Source organism: Triturus cristatus, chromosome 10 (genome assembly GCF_964204655.1).
Source record: "Triturus cristatus chromosome 10, aTriCri1.1, whole genome shotgun sequence".
NCBI lineage: Eukaryota > Metazoa > Chordata > Amphibia > Caudata > Salamandridae > Triturus > Triturus cristatus.
In genome coordinates this window covers 1,025,988,038-1,026,012,080 of record NC_140593.1, presented here as the reverse complement: position 1 = coordinate 1,026,012,080, position 24,043 = coordinate 1,025,988,038, and the positions used below count along the sequence as shown (strand labels likewise).

Genomic DNA, 24,043 nt, shown 5'->3' with positions numbered 1-24,043 from the left:
GTCACATCAGTCACTCCCAACCTCTATGGTGGTGGGACCAGACCGTATGCTTAGGGATCATCATGGCAGTTGGGAATGGTAGATTCAATACAATGCAAGTGCCTGAACTGTACAGAATACTAATTTTACTCCCCAGCCCATGATTTGCCAGTCAGACTGGATAGTTACTTGCTTAACAAGCCTGCAGTCAAGATAAATTGCTGCTGAATACTTGTGCAGAGTGATCTCATCACAACCCAGTACTGCTGACTTTCCGGGGGGATGGGGGGGGGGTGGAGGAGGGGGGGGGGGAGCTTCGACAGCCACTCCCACAGGGAGGTGCAAGTGAGTGCGCTTAAGAACACTGCATTTCAGGGTACAATCGAGAATATTTTTTTGTTTCCAGAGAGAATGATCGGATGGCTTTTGACTCTTTGATAAACTGTCAAACGTTGTGATCTGGGGACACGTCATAAAAACTCTCAGGAATATGTCGGGTCTCGGTATAAGATATTTATGAGGTGGAGAAGAAATTAAGAGAAAGGGAGCAAGATGGTTATGATCCCTGTGTTTTGCTAGACATGTAAGTAAAACAAAGCGAGGCATGCGCACCCAATTAGAATGGTGGCGAGGTTTGGAATATAAGGAATACTCAATTAGATCTTGTATGGAAGGGGTCAAAACGGGCAAATTGTTGGCTTGACTGTCTAAGCTAGGTGGAAAGGAAAGCTCCATTAGTAGCCTTCTGACTGTGAGTGGAGATATGTTTGCCATACACACGAAGATAAATAAGGTATTGGAGATATTTTACCCCATCACAATATGGAGCTATAGAGGGTATGTGCCAAGCCGCCCTCCTCTCAACATTCATTAAACCAACAAAGGCTTGGCAGCAAGAGGATTCACAATTTTACTTAGGACCTACACTTAAGTGGGGAAAAGTTCTCTCCCTTCAATTTCTGGTATTATATCCAAAATGGTGTAGTCCTAGACCTCTAATTTAAATAAAAACCACTATAACAGCCCTGCCTTGGCCTGACAATCACTCCTCCACAGTGAATAAATCAAGAAAAAGTGTGTGAAAATGAGAGGGCACCTCACGTACGCAACACCAGGAAGGTTACTAGCCGGTTCTCACCAGTATGCCCACGTTTTATCATCATCGGTTGCTCACTCAAAAAAGTCAGGAAATTCGTGTCCAGTGAAAAAGAAAAGGGAACAGATCAAGAGAGGAAATTTACTGTCCCCATCAGAGGAAAAAAGAAAGAAAGAAGCCCGTGTATTGCAAAGAACCAGATGTTCAAAGCAATTATTAAGATTGAGTTATAGACTCATTTAAAGTAACCCTCTTTATTCAAACTAGTGAGTCCACTCAAAGTAAAAGCACTCAATGTTGCTAACCTTTATAAGGAAGGCCAACATGTTTCATTGCCACTTGACATTGTTCTGGCAAATTCATCAGGGCATGGGGTTTCAAACATTTGCCTCACCGGACAAATATTTTAGTATTTGCGCAAGGGCATGTAGAGGCCGAGGGCATTCGTACCAGCCTCCACTACACCCAACGGGGTTGTATTGAATACTCTTCCCCCGGTTATTTAGAACAGCACTATCGCTAATTCGTGTTCCACCGCAACCAATTGCTTCGTGGGCCGTCTCTCGAAGCGGGGACGAGAGACGGCCCACGAAGCAATTGGTTGCGGTGGAACACGAATTAGCGATAGTGCTGTTCTAAATAACCGGGGGAAGAGTATTCAATACAACCCCAATAATACAACAATACAACAATGAAACATGTTGGCCTTCCTTATAAAGGTTAGCAACATTGAGTGCTTTTACTTTGAGTGGACTCACTAGTTTGAATAAAGAGGGTTACTTTAAATGAGTCTATAACTCAATCTTAATAATTGCTTTGAACATCTGGTTCTTTGCAATACACTGGGTTCTTTCTTTCTTTTTTCCTCTGATGGGGACAGTAAATTTCCTCTCTTGATCTGTTCCCTTTTCTTTTTCACTGGACACGAATTTCCTGACTTTTTTGAGTGGGCAACCGATGATGATAAAACGTGGGCATACTGGCAAGAACCGGCTAGTAACCTTCCTGGTGTTGCGTACGTGAGGTGCCCTCTCATTTTCACACACTTTTTCTTGATTTATTCACTGTGGAGGAGTGATTGTCAGGCCAAGGCAGGGCTGTTATAGTGGTTTTTATTTAAATTAGAGGTCTAGGACTACACCATTTTGGATATAATACCAGAAATTGAAGGGAGAGAACTTTTCCCCACTTAAGTGTAGGTCCTAAGTAAAATTGTGAATCCTTTTGCTGCCAAGCCTTTGTTGGTTTATTGGAGATTTTTACACTTTGAAACTTTAAGCAATAACTGTGAGCAATTTTCAAAGAGCTAATTGATCTGAAGGTTCTCGTTTCCTGTTGTGAAAGGGATAACCTACGTCTTTCCCCAAAAGGTACTGTATGGTGGGAAGGAGTTGTACAGAACGTCATTATTTTCAGGCATAGGCACCTTTTTCCCTCGACACCTTTGTGCAGCCATCATCCTGGGAGGACTCCGAAGAGTTTCCAAACCTACTTTTACAGCTGCTGACTTTTAGGATGAAAGGACCACTGTAGTTGATGAGGTCACTTTGCTGCAGGATATGCTTTTATCCATCAAAATTGGGACTGTAGTTATTGATGTAGAAGGGCACCAATGGTTTTCGGGTCTCCAAATCTTTATTTTTATCAGCATTAAATCAACCTGGGCTACACAAACTTTTTTCACCAAATGGTAAGGCTGGTAAGGTGTTGCTAGACTTCTGGACGGAAGCCTAAGGTTTACAGTCCAGCATGCTGTTTCAGTGTATGCTTGTATTACAATATTTATCTGCTTGAAGGAAGTGTCCATTGCATCCCAAAAACATTTAATGACTGCACTGGTGATGATTTTTTCCTCCAGCACAATTTGTTACGCCCATTTGCTATGGGAGTGAGGCAGATATTCCAAAAGGACTGCTATCTCTTCCCACTGGTGTCTAGCATATCAGGCTAGTCGTTCCAGAGAGTAATGTATATGAACCCAAAATGGGGTATGATCCAGTAAGGCCTAGACTGTAAAGGGGGGGGGTGAGTTAAAAAAAAAAAAACTCTGCACACTTTTTGAAAGCATGTATGGTGACACATTAAATACGTAATCTGGTGGCTTCTTCCCCATCGCGTCTTTTTTGCCACAATAGCATCGTCGTATTGGGCTGTAAAGTTGTATATATTTACTATAGTCTAATTCACTACACATACACGTATGTTCTTGGGGCTGCGCTCGGTGAATAACCGACTGAGCCTTATTATAATGCGGAATTTTTTGTTTTTTACATCTAGACTGAACCAGTTTTTCCTCTTTGCCCCGATGATGACCTCCTAAAAGACTTGTACATACCCCTACACTTCATGAGGTTGAAAAGCGTTGTTTTGATTGTACCAGATGGATATGATTATCATAAAAATGACAAGTACTAAAAAGAATATATGTGAAGGGAGATAAATACTCAAATATGCAAGACTAATGTTTACGTAGTGTTCCTTGAATTAATGATTGATTAATGGCCATGTGGGGGCTTTAGAGAATTCTAGAGTTAGCAATATGCCACCGAGTTGAAGTGTCGACTGCCACCAGTTTACCAGTAGCATCTACAGTCTTAATCTCCTTATCAGGAAGCAGAAGTCACCTTTGCCCTGCATGAAAGGGCTTTCACATTGTGTGGCCCACAAATGAGTTTGGGGCACCGGTGCAAGAATAAACACAAGATCGTGTGATGCAGGTTTCCATTTCTTTCTTACCCATCCTTGTTTTCAGCAGTTATGAATGTAAAGTTTGGTGTCTGAGGAACTAGAATTTAAAACCCTCTTTAAAGATAAAATCGGATTTAAAATCCCTATTCTGAAAATGCCCCTTTCAGAAAGTTGAAAAACAAGACAAAATACACACAGCTGGAATGCACTCGCTTCAACAAATTATAAATCAACATAATCACTATTACAAACACTAATGAGAATCGAGTGTGCACCTAGTAGGGGGCTCTGCCAGCCACCTGATCCAAAAGGAAAAAAGAAACCAGGAAGTATATCCTGGGGGCTAAGTGCACTACTATAATGTACTATGAAAGTATACACTTTATTGGAAATACAATGTGAGACGGTTTTTTCAAAGTCAATCAGTTCATGAAAAAAATAAACTACAGATGAATCTCTGCTTCCAATTATCCATCCAAGCAATGAAGCATTGCATGTAGCTCAATCTGCTTTATTTCCATAAATTGAAGATGATGTAAAGTTCATTGAAATAGTCAAAGAACATAATAACAAAGATGCTGAAGTATCAACGGTTTCTCCCAATGCATTTCGGGCTTTGCGGTGGCCCTTCGTCAGGGGAATCTGAAAACATCAATATCATAAATTGAGCTATGCCATTTTCTTATTCACACATTACTTGGAAAAGAGAATATTAAAATAAATTGGCACAAATGGGGCCAGGGCATTGGACCAAGACATTGCTGTAAGGTAGAACTTTACTGCATAACCAAAGTGCATGTAGGGAAATGAGAAGAGACTCAACTCAATCACAAAAGTGCACGGTGATAAGTGTGTCTAAAGACTCCGTCAATGTGCTAAAAGAGCCTTACCAAACGTCTGGACTTCACTCTTCTGCATTGACAGTCCGCAGTGACCACCAGCATGAATCTCCACCAACGACAGTCTGCGACCCCCCCCCCCCTCCCCAACAGGAAATACGAGTTATGCTCTTCCTGCTCCTCGCTGCCCCATTCACATCAAAGGTAACATTTTCAGTGGGGCTAACCTGGTTCCTTTATCCGGCCTACACTCCATCGAGGTCGGACGAAACTTGTGACTTTTACCTGGTCTCGCACAACCAGATTACCGCGAGTGGGGTTTGTGCTTTTAGGCACTTTACTTTCCTTAAATCTTTTAAATTGCATATCTCCAGCTGTACAGATTGGATCTTTGTTGCTGTGGTGTCAAATACTTTATTAAAAATGTACTTTGTCGGGGGCGTGGTTTGGACGCCGGGGAAGATGGCGGCTTAGCGCACTGCTCCTCCCGTGGTCGTGTAATCGGAAGCAGCTGACGGAGTCAAAAGCGAGTCATGCGAGCGGAAAACGATTGATTTGGCGATCGGAGTTCGACGCCCGACTCTGGCTCAAGTTTGAGACGCCTGGGCAGTCCCGTTGGAGAGTTATCACCGAAGCCCCTGAAGGCGGCTGCCGAGCGATACATGAGGTCGTGAGATCCTGCTGGCCACCGGACGGATGTTAACGCTACAGATATCGCTGCAACACTGGAAGGTCTGCTGTGGAAGGTCGTAAGGTCTACATGATACAATACGACTGAGGGGGCACTTCCAGGTTGGAATGAGGTGGCGTTCCCCGACAGGAGAGGTAACGCGGACGCGCAAGATGGCGGCGATGGGAATCCCTGGAGTCCCGGTCTCGGAGAGCGAATCGACGTTCCCGAAGTTCGAATGAGGAAGGTCAGTGTGAGAACGCTGTTAGATCGCTGGTAGCGCACACGCACACGAACGGGGAGCACCTTGGGAGATGTGGCTTTCACCGCCAACGGGCTGGGTCAGCCGTGATTCACTGATGTACTGAGGCACGGACGGTCATAAAATGGCGGCGGCGGCGACGGCAGGGTTCCCCGGAGCACCAGCGAATTCCTGAAGCTGAGAGGAGTATTGTGTACGGACGAGGTTAATGTGGAGCACAGATGCAATCTGGATGCAAACTGGATGCAAACTGGATGGCTGAAGTAAGGCAAACTCGATGGAGGAAGTAAGGCTGCGCATGGCGCATGAGAGTGCATAAGAAGTGCAGTTAAGATTCAGTCAGCTGCGCAGGTGTAACATGAATGAACATAAATGAACATAAATGAAACTTAAGGAGCTTAACGGAGGCAATGAACCTGAGCATGGAAGATGGAAGATGAATGGAAGATGAATGCCGACTTAAGGAGCACGATGAAAAATGATAAGTTCTAATGAAGGCTGTGAGTACTGAGGATGCTGGGGGCTTCCTGGTTACATATGCACCGACTGTGTAGCTAATGCCTGAGTAGCGCATGGAAGAAGAAGTCAGCTAAACAAAAGTGTGACTGACTTGGATTTGCTGCGGGTTGCCGCTCCATCAATGCGTTGGCTGGCCCACAAGGCACGCTGTTGTATGCTGTTATATGCGGAGATATGCTCTGAGATTTTGGTTCCTGCCCACGCTGTTTTCTGGGAAAGAGACCACATTGAGGAACCCTTGCCGGGGTGATTGTCTTTGGGATTTGTAATTGTGCTTGACAGCCTCTACGTGCGTTCCCAAGATGGGGGACAAAGAAACAAACAAAGAAACAAAGAATTTAAAAAGACTCAAAGCAGAGCCACCCAATCCGATCTCACCGGTCAAGGGTAAAAAGGATGTGACGGACACGATGGACATGATATTAAATAGATTAGAAGAGGTGAGAGAGATTGCGAAATCTACAAAAGAAGAAATCGTAGCAATTCGCAAAGACATCAGGGACACTAATGCCAGATTGACGGAGTCGGAATCGAGAATCAGCCGCCTCGAGGATATGGAATCCAAAACGTGTAGCTCGTTGAAACAAATACATATTTCCACGGAGCAGATGTCACGGAAGCTGTCGGAATTGGAAGACAGAAATCGGAGGGGGAACCTACGCATTTTTGGGATTCCGGAGGGGTCAGAAGAATCGTACGGGTCCTGTGTCTCATTTCTAGAAACATGGTTCTCGCAGGCCACTAATCTTAGCTTTCATCACCCACTGGAATTTGATAGAGCTCATAGAGTTCCGGGCAGGGTCTTGCCGGGACAGAGAGGTCCGCGACCAATTGTTTGCAAACCATTGCGATACCAACATGTGGAACAGATATTATCATTTGTGCGCAAAAATAACCATGTGCTCTGGAAATCTAGTAAAGTGTTTATATCACAGGACTACAGTAAGGAGACTGTTGACACGAGGAAGGCTTTTCTTGCTTTGCGACCACAGCTGAAGTCGCTGGGACACCAATTTGGTTTTGTGGGTCCAGCAAAGTTCCGCGTCTTTATCAAAGGATCCCCGCAGGTTTTCACGGACCCGGTGAAACTCAGGCAATGTATTGAGGGAGGTGATGAGCTACATATGGACACGTCAACGGCGGCTTCCACTTCATCATCTAAGTAGAACTCTCTGGTTTCATAGCAGATTATCATTTCGCTGGTCATTTAGGGCCATGCAATGCTGGTTTCTGATGTTTTGTTATACTGTTGTACTGCTGCAGTGGTGGGTTATATCCATGGAATAGAGGGGGAGGAGAATCTTCTCTTCTGTGCTCTTGGGCGACTTGTGCTCTGTTCGAGTGTTGGTTACTAGCCATGATCCGCTCATATCTATCTATTATTTGCTCACTGTTCTGCCCGGATGTGCCTTTTGTTAGAATGGGTTAAGGTCAGTGAGGGTGGGTATTTCAGATTATTACTATTGATGTATACTGATAATTCAGGTTAATTGGTGCCTGGATAGGCTCGGTTGCTTAATGAGCGCTCAGGTTTGAGCTGTTTAGATATTGGGTCAATTTCCGAATTGCCTGCATGAATGCGATTTGTGACCATGGGAGGAACACTAGTCTTTCCGTGTCACCATGCCTACTAGTTTAACTCAGGGTGGAGGGATGGGAGAGGGTGTTCGGGAGGGTGAGGGGGAGGTGGGAGGATGGGAGAGGGAGAGTGGGGGGTATGTGTATTTGTTTTTAGTGTTAATTTGTACTTATGTTATTGCTTATGTTATTGCCTATGTCATGTTCCAGCGCGTATCAGGTCCCTTTTATTGCCAATGCCTATGTCGATTACATTGCCGCGATCCTACCTATGCTTCTGTCATATTCCACTGCACTTCAGACTCAGACTCTTCATACTGCCAACATCCACGCTGGGGTGGCTGTCACGATCCTGATAGTGTTTATGTCCAGTCGCAATACACTCCTGACCTAGTATTATTCACTTGTTGTTGCCCTTGCGGATTGTACTTCTATCCTCATGCTAGTGAAGTGAAGGTTGGGGCGTCCCCGGCGAGTGTGAGGGAGGACCGAGTAGACACTGTTGAGAGCAGTTTGTTCTCAATCCACCATGTTGGCTTTGATTAGTTATGTCATTACCCGCTATTGATACGCCTATAGGCGTGACGAGAATGAATAACTTGAAAATGCTCTCTCTCAATGTCAAGGGCCTAAATCAGCCAGTTAAGCGCCAAAAGATTCTGGAATATTTACGTAGGCAAAAGGGTGACATTGTGATGTTGCAGGAAACTAAGCTTGAGGCCTCACAATTTCATACTCTTAGGAATAAATTCTTTGTTGAGGTCGCAGGGTCGGAGGCGATAGGAAAGAAAAATGGGGTCCTGACATTGATTGCGAAAAAATCTAACGTAGATTTGCTTTCCTTTGACTCGGACTCAAAAGGGCGGTGGGTTACGACCAAGTTGTCTAAAGACGATACTGAATTTTATGTGACAAATGTTTATGCCCCTAATACCTGTGAACTATCCTTCTGGTCTGATCTGGCTAAACAACTAGAGACTATCCCGGATTCAGCCATTCACATTATGGCAGGGGACTTTAACCTCCCATTTGACCCTGTGTTGGACAGGGACTCCAGATGCTCCTTCTGTAGCAATAAATCTCATAAGGCCTTCACTAATCTGTGCACTCGATTCCAACTGGTAGATACATGGAGGTTACAGAACCCTGATGGGAGGGACTATACCTTTTACTCTCCACCACATGACTCATTCTCCAGGATCGATTATCTATTTATAACAAAGAATGGCACTCCCAGAATGGAAGAAACATCTATAGAGCCAAGGGTCTTATCCGATCACTCATGTATCTCCTTGTCCATTTCCAATGTTAAGTCTTCTGCCAGACAATCAATCTGGAGGTTTAATGAGGAGGTCCTCGATAAAGAACAATATAGGGTGGAGATAGAGTCCGCGATTGGTGACTACTTAGAACACAATGGCAGGGGGGACACTTCGGATCTGATTCGGTGGGAGGCGCTAAAGAGTACAATAAGAGGGGTAGTTATTAAAATAAAATCTGTTATCAATAAGGAACACAATAAAGCTCTGGAGGTCTTGGAAAGAGAAATTGCAGCATTGGAAAAGAAGCACCTGTCAGATAGGAAAGAGGACACAATGAATAAACTAGCTAATAAAAAGTATGAATATAACAAAATAGTCAGTGAGAGAGCAGGGATTTGGTTGACTAAGAGGAAGAAATTCAAACTCTGTGCGTCCAACAAGGCAGGGAAAAGCCTCGCGGCATACCTCAAGTTTAAAGTTCAAAAGAATACGATAATTTCCATCAAAGACCAGGGGGGAACAGCACACTCTGACCCGGTGGAGATAGCGGAAGTATTCAAACAATTTTATGAGCAACATTATGCCAAGAACAAGGAGGTAGTTGATTCCAAAATAGACGGTTACTTGGATGATTGCAAGCTCCCCTCCCTGTCCACTGTAGATCGTGATGGCCTTAACGGTCCCATCACTCTTCAGGAAGTAGAGACAGTCATTAAAGCGTTAAAATGCGGTAAGGCACCCGGACCGGACGGGTTCACCGCTAGATTTTACAAGAGTTTTTCCCCACTACTATCACAACCACTCTTACACCTATTCCAAGAAATCAGTACTGTGGGGGAGGTGAGGGGAACGTTGTCGGAAGCCATCATTGCGGTACTGCCGAAAGAAGGGAAAGACCCGGCGCTACCAAAGAATTATAGGCCTATCTCCCTCATTAATCTCGACTGTAAACTTCTAGCCATGATTTTGGCCAATCGGCTTCAAAAGGTCCTGCCCAAATTGATACATGCCTCGCAGGCGGGGTTTTTAAAGCATAGACTGTCGAGCGATAATACCAGAATACTGGCGCATGTACTTGAAAGGGCAAGACTGTTACCTACACCCACGGTTGCAATCACGCTTGATGCAGAGAAGGCGTTCGATAGGGTCGATTGGAACTATTTGAAGGCAGTCCTAAATAAGTTCAACCTGGGTCAAACTTTTACAAAGATGGTGATGTCTTTATACTCCTGTCCCTCGGCGAGGGTTAGGAATGGCGGATCATTTTCCTCCTCGTTTAATTTACACCAAGGCACCAGACAGGGTTGTCCTCTCTCACCCTCACTGTTTCTATTGGCCATTGAACCCTTTCTCTATCGATTGAGAAATAACGATGGTATTGCTGGTATCCCATTTGAAGAATGTACAATAAAGTTGACTGCATATGCGGATGATGTTTTAATAGTCTCAGAAAGGGCGGAAGAAGCTATACCGGCTCTTCTTTCTACCATTGCCGATTTCTCCAGGGTGTCAGGATACAAGCTGAATAAAGATAAAACAGAGGTTAAATTGTTGAATAATTTTGGTAATAAAGTGATCATGGGGGACTCAGGCTTGACGTGGCAGCCAGGCTGCTTTAAATACTTGGGATTGGAATTTGATAAGGATCTAGTCACAACTTTGGGGGTGAACGAAACCTTGATTCTGAAGAAAATATCTAAATTATTAGAGGGATGGTCTCCGAAATTCCTGTCATGGTGGGGCAGGGTGGAAACCCTAAAGATGATGGTGACACCATTGGTAAATTATCTGGCGTGCATGTTACCGATGACGTTCTCGGAGGCCTTCTTGACAAAGGTGGATGGGCTGTTTGGGGGGTTCCTGTGGCAGGGGAAGAAACCCAGGATATATATGAAGAAGCTACAGCTATCAAAAGGAAAAGGCGGCCTGGGTCTGCCTAGCTTTAGGAATTACCAGACGGCCTTTCTGTGTAAGCAGGGGGCGCAGTGGTTGTGTGAGGATGCGGAATACACCCCGTTGTGGATTGAGATTGAAAAATCTCTGGCTGGTAATGCCCCCCTAGCAGCATTTCTTTCAATGGATCTATCCCATCTGCCCCATTCCAAGTACATATTACTGAATACGAGAAGAGCGCTTCTGAGACTAGATCAGACTCATAAAGCAGGTTTGTTATGGAGGAAGTCTACTATGGGATCGTTATGGCATAATCCGTCGTTTAAAATGGAAGGGAAGCCTCTGCAGTGGAGGGATTGGTCTAAGAAAGGCATTAATCTGGTTAAGGACTTATTTGAGGAAGGACAACCATTACCATTCTCCTCGCTTCAGGCTAGCCACAACCTGTCACCAATGGATTTTTATGACTTTTTGAAACTCAAGGTCGTTTTGTCTACTCGCTCGCTCAACTCTAGCGACCCTTGGCTTAAGACCCAGGTTCCACGACTCATGAGGTCGGGTCACTTTGTCTCTAAAATCTATAAATTACTCCTCCCCGCCCCAAGGAAGGCATACAAGAAGAATGAATCCAGGTGGGAATCTGAGCCTAACTCTACTGGTTTGGTATTTGACTGGGACTTGATACATGCTGCTGCCCTGACGAATAAGATCTCCCCAATTCTGGCCCAAACTAAATACATGCTCCTTAACAGGACATACTGGACGCCAGAAAAACTCCATCGGCTGCATCTGAGGGATAGCCCCCTATGTTGGAATTGTAATTCAGCGGTGGGTGACTTGGCTCATATGCTTTTTGGGTGCTCTGCACTAGGTCTGTTTTGGGGGAAAGTGTTCGACTGCATAGACCATACTTTTAAGATCAAATCCAAGAGGGAGTTTGTCTATGTTCTGTTGGGGGTGCTGGATCACGAGCTTCCTAGTGGCAATGACCGTCAGTTGTTAGACATTATGCTTACTCTAGCATGCAAGGTGGTACTATGTAAATGGAAGAGCGCCTCTGAGGTCTCATTCAGGGTTTGGCAGGAATGGCTCTCGTTCCTAAGAGGAGCTGATAATCCAGCGCTACACTCATCCCCGTGGCGCGCTCCCAATAGGAGGCTCTGGAAATCCCTGGACAGTTCATCGTTCTCATTTGACCCGCCCTGAGGGGAAGGGAAGAACTATGTCTACTAGATTATAGAGGACAGGGTGTGGCGGATTCTGAAGGAACCACATGATATAAGGCATAGGCTGATATATGACGCTCACTTACCATAATGCAAGCGGAGTATGGGGACTGATATGGAATTCATGGCATAGCTTGGTCTGAACCAATCTCATTCAATTAAATTCATTTCGTTTCTTTCGTTTATTTAATTATTTATTTCATTTATTTCATTTATTTATTTCATTTCATTTAATTCATTTAATTCATTTAATTAATCTCATCTCATTCATTTAATTCATTTAATTCATTTAGCCCCAGTTTCAGTATTTCCAATTTCAGTTTCATTACAAGTTTCACTATAAGGTTGCTCATGATATTCGGATGCAAGGTCAGAATTATAGTCCTGATGATAGTTCTGATGTACGGATCTTATTGCTATGTATTTAGGACTATGAATGCATCTTTGTCTGTGGTGGGGGCGACTCCCCTAGTGACTCGCCAGTTTGATTTGCCAGTTCTCAGGGGCTCTGGGATTGCATATGTCATTTATTGTCATTTATTGTCATTTATCGTCATTGTCTTTTTTTTTTTGTATGTCCTTGATTTCTTTCTCAATAAAAAAGATTTGAAATTAAAAAAAAAAAGTACTTTGTCTAAATTGGTGAGGGGGTTTTTCTTGTTTTGTGTTTTTACTTTATTGCTGTTTAAGTGCAGCATAAATACTTTACACAGTGCCTCGAAACTAAGCCTGCCTGCTTTTGTGCCAAGCTACACAGGTTGACAAAAGACTGTGAATGTTGCTTTAGGAGCAGTTCAGTATCGCACATGGTTTTTTAAATCACAGAGGTCAACACACAAAGTGGTGCTAGCCTTTTTATACTCTCCTCATACTATCTACTAAATTAATTTTACACAGCCTCCCTCATACTAATAGGCATATTTCTTAATTTCTGTATCACTGGCACTGTCCCTTGTAAAATCCTTACCCGATGTACTAAGGCATTCAAATGTCGTTATCACAGAAGCCCTTTTTTCTCATTCCCCTTCACATTGCCGCACCCAAGGCTCACTATTTGGACCCAGTCTGAACCACAGACCTAGCTGATAAATTCACTCCACCAATTAATTGTCTTTTTTTTTGCACAATTAAAGCCTAGATTGGGCCGTCTTTCCTACTAACACAAGTCTATTTCAAAATACCCACTCAATTGTTGATTTTTACATTCTCAAACAGCAATGTAATTTAAACTGACCTTGCAATGTAAGAAGTCATCTTGAGAAAAAAAAAAGGGTTCATTTTTACTTTTGGAAACCCAATGGTGGTGGGGTATTGCGGCAACATATTTTTTAAACATATATTTTAATATAAGTTGAGGAAGCAAGAACAATGCTGCAGACAATATATAGTCTGTGCATCAACAGTAGACAGGTAGAATTTGAATAGAATTCTGGTGCTAAATTTTATCAAATGGCCATTTAATCTAGTAGGTTGACATACATGGCTCTTGCTGCTTGGCTTCAAATTTGCTGATGTTTCTTCAGTGGGCAAGTAGGCATACAGATGTAGAATTCCTGCTGTATGTTCTGAAGAGGGCAGTGGCTGCCTTAGGACAGGTAACCGCCTTTACAACAAGGTTTTTACCATGTTGTACACCTTTACCACACATTTTTTTACCACATATGGTTTTAGAAAGCATATGCTTTTACAACGTATGCCTTTACCACGCATTTAAGGTAAGTTCAGGGGTTTGGGGGGGGGGGGGGTCACCCCCACAAATACTATATATATACATATATATCAAACCGCAAAAGTTTGTCCACAAGAGAAGAACCACACGACAGGTAAGTATGATCTCAGCGTTTTACTGGGAAAAGCTGCAGCACACCAGTGGGGGCACCCATCAAAATCAAGAGTCAATATGCCGACGCGTTTCGTGCGCTGCGCGCACTTCTTCATGGGCTGACAGGAGTGAGAGCGCCAAGCAAACCAGAAGCACCTGAAATACTCGTGACGTTGGCCCATGTGGGCGGAAACAGCCGAACTGCTTGCTGGTCTACGTAGTGTCTGGTTGTATTATTCAAGTGAACTTGCTTGCACGCTATCACCAATAGTCCAAATAAATCCCAAGTGGGTCGATGCGAACTCACAGCATGGGGGCTGCACCATCTGACTTTTCTCTCGCCCTTTCCTGCTCCTCAATGCTAACGCCGGTTGGCGCCAGCACGGACCGTGAGGCACGGCGGGGCTCTTCTCGCGGCAGGACTGGCCGCTAAACATCAAACCGCAAAAGTTTGTCCACAAGAGAAGAACCACACGACAGGTAAGTATGATCTCAGCGTTTTACTGGGAAAAGCTGCAGCACACCAGTGGGGGCACCCATCAAAATCAAGAGTCAATATGCCGACGCGTTTCGTGCGCTGCGCGCACTTCTTCATGGGCTGACAAGAGTGAGAGCGCCAAGCAAACCAGAAGCACTTGAAATACTCGTAACGTTGGCCCATGTGGGCGGAAACAGCCGAACTGCTTGCTGGTCTACGTAGTGTCTGGTTGTATTATTCAAGTGAACTTGCTTGCACGCTATCACCAATAGTCCAAATAAATCCCAAGTGGGTCGATGCGAACTCACAGCATGGGGGCTGCACCATCTGACTTTTCTCTCGCCCTTTCCTGCTCCTCAATGCTAACGCCGGTTGGCGCCAGCACGGACCGTGAGGCACGGCGGGGCTCTTCTCGCGGCAGGACTGGCCGCTAAACATCAAACCGCAAAAGTTTGTCCACAAGAGAAGAACCACACGACAGGTAAGTATGATCTCAGCGTTTTACCGGGAAAAGCTGCAGCACACCAGTGGGGGCACCCATCAAAATCAAGAGTCAATATGCCGACGCGTTTCGTGCGCTGCGCGCACTTCTTCATGGGCTGACAGGAGTGAGAGCGCCAAGCAAACCAGAAGCACCTGAAATACTCGTAACGTTGGCCCATGTGGGCGGAAACAGCCGAACTGCTTGCTGGTCTACGTAGTGTCTGGTTGTATTATTCAAGTGAACTTGCTTGCACGCTATCACCAATAGTCCAAATAAATCCCAAGTGGGTCGATGCGAACTCACAGCATGGGGACTGCACCATCTGACTTTTCTCTCGCCCTTTCCTGCTCCTCAATGCTAACGCCGGTTGGCGCCAGCACGGACCATGAGGCACGGCGGGGCTCTTCTCGCGGCAGGACTGGCCGCTAAACATCAAACCGCAAAAGTTTGTCCACAAGAGAAGAACCACACGACAGGTAAGTATGATCTCAGCATTTTACTGGGAAAAGCTGCAGCACACCAGTGGGGGCACCCATCAAAATCAAGAGTCAATATGCCGACGCGTTTCGTGCGCTGCGCGCACTTCTTCATGGGCTGACAGGAGTGAGAGCGCCAAGCAAACCAGAAGCACCTGAAATACTCGTGACGTTGGCCCATGTGGGCGGAAACAGCCGAACTGCTTGCTGGTCTACGTAGTGTCTGGTTGTATTATTCAAGTAAACTTGCTTGCACGCTATCTTCTCGCGGCAGGACTGGCCGCTAAACATCAAACCGCAAAAGTTTGTCCACAAGAGAAGAACCACACGACAGGTAAGTATGATTTCAGCGTTTTACTGGGAAAAGCTGCAGCACACCAGTGGGGGCACCCATCAAAATCAAGAGTCAATATGCCGACGCGTTTCGTGCGCTGCGCGCACTTCTTCATGGGCTGACAGGAGTGAGAGCGCCAAGCAAACCAGAAACACCTGAAATACTCGTGACGTTGGCCCATGTGGGCGGAAACAGCCGAACTGCTTGCTGGTCTACGTAGTGTCTGGTTGTATTATTCAAGTGAAACTTTTGCGGTTTGATGTTTAGCGGCCAGTCCTGCCGCGAGAAGAGCCCCGCCGTGCCTCACGGTCCGTGCTGGCGCCAACCGGCGTTAGCATTGAGGAGCAGGAAAGGGCGAGAGAAAAGTCAGATGGTGCAGCCCCCATGCTGTGAGTTCGCATCGACCCACTTGGGATTTATTTGGACTATTGGTGATAGCGTGCAAGCAAGTTCACTTGAATAATACAACCAGACACTACGTAGACCAGCAAGCAGTTTGGCTGTTTCCGCCCACATGGGCCAACGTCACGAGTATTTCAGGTGCTTCTGGTTTGCTTGGCGCTCTCACTCCTGTCAGCCCATGAAGAAGTGCGCGCAGCGCACGAAACGCGTCGGCATATTGACTCTTGATTTTGATGGGTGCCCCCACTGGTGTGCTGCAGCTTTTCCCAGTAAAACGCTGAAATCATACTTACCTGTCGTGTGGTTCTTCTCTTGTGGACAAACTTTTGCGGTTTGATATACATATATATATATATATATTTATTGGTAAAAAACATATATGCGTTCTAAAAAAGCGTGGTGAAAAATGCATGGTAAAGGCATGCAGAGTATTTCCCTGCATCGTTCTGTCATACATTCCCTTAGGACTGAGCTTAAAATGACGATTTTGGTGGTGGAATGATTTGTCAAGTAAAGTGACCTTGGGATCCAAGGCAGTTTGTGATAGAACAGCATGCCCAAGTTGAAAACCATTTTAGTAGTTTTTATCATGGGGCAAATGATGCTAGTAAATGGAAATTTATTTGGAAAGTAGCAAAAACTTCCATGACAAACATTTTTGTCCATTGAGTCAGCCCGCTGCTAGACTTTCTACTATATAGTGGGAAGGTGTTTGCGTGTGAGATTTGACAGATTGTCAACACTGCACTTGTGTCTGAGTGGACTGACAGCAAGTTACATCTGAAAGATAGGTTACAGAAGCTGATGACATCAGCCAAAGTCAAGTAAATATTGACAGTATTGGGGACAGTTCTACCTGCAAATTTGAGGAGGCTGACAGGAAACAAATGGATCTTCTCAAGGAGTCGTTACAAAGCAGGACTATGGGCAGTCTTTTTGGTCCTAATGCTCTAGGAGGATATCATTCTATGGTTTGGAGGCTACCAACATTTACAACAAGATGGGGCTTGTCTGTTTTCCTAACCTATCGCAGCTCAGTGAGTGAGATGTGAAAGTATTTTCCTGTGCTTGCCTTATGGAGCCGGGTCATAGGGCAGTCGCAGAAGCCGGAAGACTAGATGTCCTGGGTGGAAAGAATGAAGAGGGAACTGCCATGCAAGGCAAGACAATGAAGCGAACTGATGAGAAATCAATTATAGCCGATTTAAGGGGTTTAGACTATTTAACATTTTCCATTCAAAAAGATTTCCGAAATGTGCTTACCCAAACTGCTCTCAAATCCACAGAGCAGTACTAATTCAATATTTACAGAGGTTTCCCTTTCCAGTTTGTTAATGCAGCCTTTGATTTTATTATAGCCTGGGATCAAACAGTTCTTTCACTGCTTAGGTCGCTTCACAGGATGCTTTGTTTGATTTCCCAAATAACTGGCGTAAGGGTACAACAAGCCATGGCAATGAACGATTCAGAAAAAAAAAAACTTCAAAGGAACAAACCTCTTTTTCTCTGAGCTCGAATTAAAATGCGCTGCGGCACTGACTGTTATTTTATTTGGACACAAACAGTGTTTTGTTAAGAACGCATGCTTCTCGCATGCCCATCCACACAGCCAGAAATCTGAAGAACTGAGGAGGGCTGATACATCACAGATGATAGTACTGCAACAGCCAAACACCACTTGTTTCAGTGACACTAAACAAACGCTCAGCGCTTACTTACCTTTAGGTAGGGTCTAGGTAGGCTCTAGCTAGTTAGCAGGCTAGTAGGCTCTAGGTAGCTCTAGTTCGAGCTGGGCCAATGGCCTTACATTTCAGTCCATCGCTGCGATTTGACAGCACTCAAAGTGGACTTTCCATTTTCACTGAAAATCATACACATCGACTACATTTTTCTATGGCCTCAAACTGGCATGCCATCTGTTGCTTCCACCGATATATTGACTTTGCTCTTGTCCGAAGCACACGTTTGAACGTTGACACTTTTTCCTGAATCTCAGAAGAATGAACAACAGATAACAATACCAGCCCCTTTGGGGTTCACTGCATCACAGGTAAAAGGAGCAAAAAGGAAAGAAATGAACGACCGGATGTGCCCAAGTGAGCAATGTCAGTCAATGTACACACACATTCTACTGGTTTATTTTTACTGCTAGGCAGTTTTGTAACTGACATCAGTTTGCGTAACTAGTCAGTAGGCTACAAAAACAATGTAAGAGAACAGCCAATTACACATTTGGGGGCATCGATGGGGCAGGCAAGTGATTTGGCAAAACCAACTCAAGAGTCTGGACATTCACATTCTGAGCTTTGCAATATCCATTTGGAGAACAAAGACCTAACCTGCACCTCCTGACTCTATGAGCTTGTTACCAAACCTTTCCAGGAAACGAGGCATAGAGCATATCAGAAGATATGTGCAAAATGTGCACTTCTCAAAAACAACTTTGAATCACAGCACATATAAAATACTGGTTTAACCAACAGATTGTACCATTAACTGATTGGTGCAATTCCGGTGGATCAGACTCAGCCCTTCTCAGGTTGATGAATGCGCCACCATTGAGTTGGGTAACAGTAAATTCTGTTATTTAGAGCAGCACAGAATAGTACATCTGAGACAAAGCAGAATATGAAAGGAAGATGTTAATAACAAGTTATTGAAACTGAGGGAAAGATAAGAACTTGGGCGTTCGTTTAGAGTTTTAGAGGTGAATCTATAACACTGGGTCCAGTAAGAGACAGCTCTTCATACCTGGTAACAGACCTTCAGGGGTACTGCCACCACACACATTCACACATCATCAACCACGGCAGCAACATTTTCCTGCATTATTATGGATTTACTGCACTTTCCATATAATCCAACATCTGCTCATAGTATGCAGATGCGCTTCTGGCATAAATAAATTAAAGGTTGCTACGATAAAATAGCATCACATGCATTGCCATGCAGTAGCAGTCCTTCAGGTGTTAAACCGATAGTAACGAAGAGAAACATATGCTCTGACAGTTTTAACATCCTGTAAAATCAAATAATGGAGAACTATTAGGCCCACAAAAGGTGCAACGCTATGCCGCATAATTTAATTAACCCTGCCACATAATTCACGGTCACTGATGTAAGAATATAGCATGTACCTCCTGATCTGATAATATATAAAAGAAATCCAGACATGCAGGCGTGGGCTTTACCTTAAGAAAAATGGCTCTCCTTTTGTTAAGTGATGTAAATTCATATTTTTGATGGAACAAAAAGCACTTTTTTAGACTGACGCTGAAGAAGAGATCTCTTCGCACAGTGATACTAAAGGGCAAAACTACACAATGATGATGGAGGACATAATATCTCTTACCTGCTAATGTGCTACGCTCTGCACACATGGACGAAATGCGCTCATACACAAGCTTCCCTGAAACAAAACAAAAAAATCAGATCCTTCTCACAAACAATAATATCTGAAATTACAAAATAAATCACTAGACAGGTTTATTCTTACAAACACATTCATAAATGTTTACGTTTAGTGTAGATGAGCCAACACCATATAATCTGTAGAAACTCTGCTACTGAACTCATTTAAGCGCGTCTATGACTACCACTACATCTAAAACTAAGTCCACTAAATTAACACAGATGTGTTTTTTAAGTACTAACACTCTAGATTTCTGAGCAAACACTATATATGGTACTCCAATCGAATGAGAAACACCCCACATGGACATTCGAAATTGGTTTGGACATTACAAAGACTCTTTACATCCATAGGGATTTTCGAGGATATTAACGCTAATAAATGAATTGCTACTTATAAATGTAAACTTACCGAATGTGTCAAGTATATCAGTGATCAGGACAAACTTGCTCGGATAAAACTGGATCACTGCAGTATCTGACAAAAGCTTTGAGCACTGACACAAGAAAAGCCAAAACAAAAATACAAACTTGTAAGTTCTTTTAAGGTCAAAAAAATGTAAGTCAAAACACTGAGAGAATGAGCTCCTGACCTCTAAGTGGAAGTCTGCTGGACAATGTTTGTGCAGCAAATAAGTCACATACTATATGTCAGCATATATCAAATACATCATCTAGCACTGCCGCCTTGATAAGTTGAGCTAGGGAGGTATGACAATAGAGAACACTAGATGAGCAAAACAAGGAGGCTTTAAAGAAGAAAGTCCCTTGATATTGAACAAAATGTATAAAATCCGAGTGGGAAATGCAACACCAGCGCCTCTAACACAATATATATTTTCACAGTGTTTGTGGTGGATATTTCAATCATATTTTTTAAACTATTTTTATCCTATTTTAAAGGCGGAATATACAATACATAGCAACACACAAATATACAACACTATTTATAATAACCATCGTCTTTAGTCTTTGAGAATATTGTATAACAATTTTATGAATAAGAAAATAAGCTATTTACCTGTAACTGTAGTTCTCCGGTATTGGAATCTTTTATAGATTCACGTGCTTGAATCATTCCCAATCGAGGAGATGGGAGTCCCCGGTACCATACAATAGTAATACAATGTTAAAGATAGTGCATGAAGGACCCAGGCCCTTTAATTTTGCAACCTATCATAGTCTATTTAAAAAATGAGACCAAACCTATACTTTAGCCAATTAGACTGCCCTGCCCTCGAGAACACTCCTGAGAGAGTTCCATTCCCTCAGATTTTCCATAGCACCAGTGCCAGAGAACCAGTTAAATGAGGGAAAGGCAAGCCTCTCGGGGGAGGAGGGTTGGTCCAAGTGAATCTATGAAAAATTTCAAAACTGGAGAACTATAGTTACAGGTAAGTAACTTATTTTCGTACTACAGTATTGGAACTTTCATAGATTCACATGCTTGAATCAGAGTAGAAAGCAGTAGTGAGGCACATTGAACTGTGAGTTGCCAGGGATACAATTGCGTAGAGATATACCTTTGCCAAAGAATAAATGAAGACATAGCTATGAACGTATCTTATAATATTTTGTTCAACATTTGAAAACATTTCAGTATACTGTAAAGACAGAAAACACATTATGTTACAGGAAATGTGCAGAACTAGTAAAGGGTTGGTGGGAAGCAAGCAATAGCTCAACTTTACCGGAAACAATGGCTTTGAACCACATGTCATAATGCTACAACCCAATTGAGAAGTAGAATCAAGGCAGTAGTTTTGCGTAAAAGTAGGCATATTCTTCCAGGTAGCTGCTCTGCAAATATCCTGGGGTGGCACACCCGTAAACAGTGCCATGGAGGTTAAAATAGTTCTTGTAGAGTAAGCATGCACAGAAGTTTGTAACAATTTTCCTGCTGCTTGGTGACAGAAATGAATTGAAGCAGATATACAACAACTAGGGCCCTGAAGGGAAACGTCCCTGACACTTACAACCAATTCCGCCGATCATGTCTATACCAGATAAGGCGTTACCGAAGGTAAGTAACTTGTCCATCTGATAGAGACATCTAGCATATTCCTTACCTTTGAACAGATACCCAAGCTATCCCATTCCCGGAGGAGGGACTTCGGAACGGCTTAGGCCAGGAAATCCTGCAAAACAGAAACCAAACGGGCCTTCTCTGCAAACCTAGGAATCCAGGCAGTAGTGTCTGGCGAACATGTGCGAGATGCCCACGTGGCAGCTTTGCAGATATCGGAAATAGGAACACCACAGTGAAGAGCCGGTGTGCCGCTTTTGCCCTGGTGGAATGGGCCCCAAGGGGCTAAGGCGTAACAAGTTTTTATACAGAGGATAACCCATCGGGATATAGTCCTCTTCTGGACAGCACATCCTCTCTTTGCACCCACGTATCCTATAAAGAGTTGTTCAAACACCCAGAACTCTTTGGTTCGATCAAGGTAGAACAACAATGCACATTTTGGGTCCAGAAGGTGGAGACGTTACTCCTCCTTGGAAGGATGCAGAGGCGCATAGAAGGTGGCCAGGGTAACTGACTGTCCCAGAGGGAAGGGTGTTACCACATTAGAAAGGAAAGATGCCCTAGTTCGTGGTACTACCTTATCCGGAAAGGTCAGGTAAGGAGCCTTTGAGGATAGCACTTGCAGTTTGCGGACTCTCCTGGCAGAGGTTATTGCCACCAAAAAAGCTGTCTTGATGGTGAGCAACTGCAAAGGACAGTTATTCAGCAGCTCAAACGTTGCACACATCAAAAAAGTGAGCACCAAATTTAGGTCCCACTATGGCATGATGAAAGGTGAAGGAGGAAACAAATGGGTTAGACCCTTCTAAAATCTTCACTATAGGAGATTTGAATGAGGATGGCTGATCAGGCAGCCCAAGAAAAGAAGAAAGGGCCGAAAGGTAGGCCTTCAAATTGCCCAGAGCAGAGCCCTGCTAAGCCAAAGAAAGTATGAAGAAAGGGACTTCAGATAAGGGAGCAGATAAAGGGTCAACAGACTGGTCTATACAATATTTACAAAACTTGTTCCATCAGCAGCCATATACTGACTTTGTAGAGGGCCGCCTGGCCACCAAGATTACCTCATAGACTTCAGAAGGAAGGTCAAACGCTGTCAACTGTCACCGCTCAATCTCCACGCAAGGAGACAGAAAGTGGACAGGTTCGGGAGGAGGACCCTCCCCTGCTGCTGTGACAGAAGATCCTCCCGAAGAGGCAGCCTGCCAGAGGATTGATGCTTATCTTTATAAGCTCGGGATAACAAACTCTCCGTGCCCATTCTGGAGCCACAAGAATAACCTGTGCCCGATTGCTCCTGATCTTCTTGAGCACTCTGGGCAGACGTGGTATTGGCAAAAAGGCATATAGGAGGCCTGAGCTCCACTCGTGATGAAGAGTCGCCGATCGAGTGCCGACTTGGAAACTGCAACGCGCAGAACAGCTGACATTGCACGTTCTCTATGGAGGCGAACAGATCTAACCAAGGCTCTCCCCACCGTTGAAAGAGACCTTGTACCACCTCCAGAAGGAGGCGCCATTCGTACTCTGCAAGGCAACTTCGCTGAGCTCGTCTGCCTTGGTGTTCAGAGAGCCGGCCAGGTGTTGAACCACCAGGGAAATGCCCAGATGTTCCAGCCAAATCCAGAGATGCAGGGCCTCTTGACAAAGGGTCCAGAACCCCACACCACCTTTTTTGTTGCGGTACCACATGGCGGTAGTGTTGTCTGCAAACACTTGATCAAGCCTTCCCTTTGACGGCAAAAAGGCTTTTAGTACCAGTCGAAGTGCCCGAAGCTCCAGCAGGTTGACATGGAGCTTGGCTTATGCCGGAGACCAGAGTCCTCTAATCTCCACCTCTCCCAGATGGCCATCCCACCACAGATGGGAAGGCGCCCGTCACTACCGTGAGATCTGGGTGGGGAAGGGAGAGGGGTCTGCCGGTGAACCATTCGCGGTCCTTCAGACACCATTGCAGATCTTTCGCAGTGCCCTCTGAAATCTGAACCTGGTCAGTGAGATTTCCTCGATATTGTGCCCACTGGAACTTCTCATCTCGCTGCAGAGCCCGCATGTGCCACCGTGCATGGGTCACTAACAGGATGCAGAAGGCCATGAGGCGCAACAGCCTCAGAGTCAGTCTCACCGAAATCCAGGATGGAGGCTGAAACATCAGTATCATAGCCTGAATATCCTGGACTCGCCGTAAGGGAAGATAGTCCTGAAACTGCACCGTTTCCAGCACTGCCCCAATGAAGGGAAGCGACTGAGAGGGAGTCAGGTGTGAACACCTGCGAATGCAGGAGGTTCGCCGTCATCTTGAGGTGGGAGACAACTGTTTGGGCCGAGCCCGCCTTCACCAACCAGTCGTCAAGATAGGGGTAGACTGGAACCCCAGATCTCTGCAGATGAGCTGCAACCACCGCCGTCACCTTTTTGAACACCCGAGGGGTACTGGTGAGGCCAAATGGGAGCACCGCAAACTGAGTGCTCATGGCCCACAGTGAACAGCAGGCAGCGCCGATGGGGAGGCAGGATGGGAATATGGAAGTAGGCATCCTGCAAGTCCAGTGCTACCATCCAGTTTCCTGGATCCTAGGCAGACAGGACCTGAGCAAG

General features: G+C 44.6%; 1 protein-coding gene across 2 annotated transcripts in view; it reads right to left on the bottom strand.

Annotated features, from left to right (window-relative positions):
• The window catches only part of VPS35L (VPS35 endosomal protein sorting factor like), a 476,592-nt gene that overhangs the window by 329,361 nt on the left and 123,188 nt on the right, over positions 1 to 24,043 (bottom strand). For both annotated transcript variants that reach the window (XM_085629064.1, XM_085629063.1), the window contains 2 exons: positions 19,832 to 19,916; positions 19,361 to 19,417 (listed from right to left, as the gene is read on the bottom strand). In XM_085629064.1, coding sequence (XP_085485190.1) covers positions 19,361 to 19,417; positions 19,832 to 19,916 — 142 coding nt within the window. The remainder of the gene's footprint in view (positions 1 to 19,360; positions 19,418 to 19,831; positions 19,917 to 24,043) is intronic.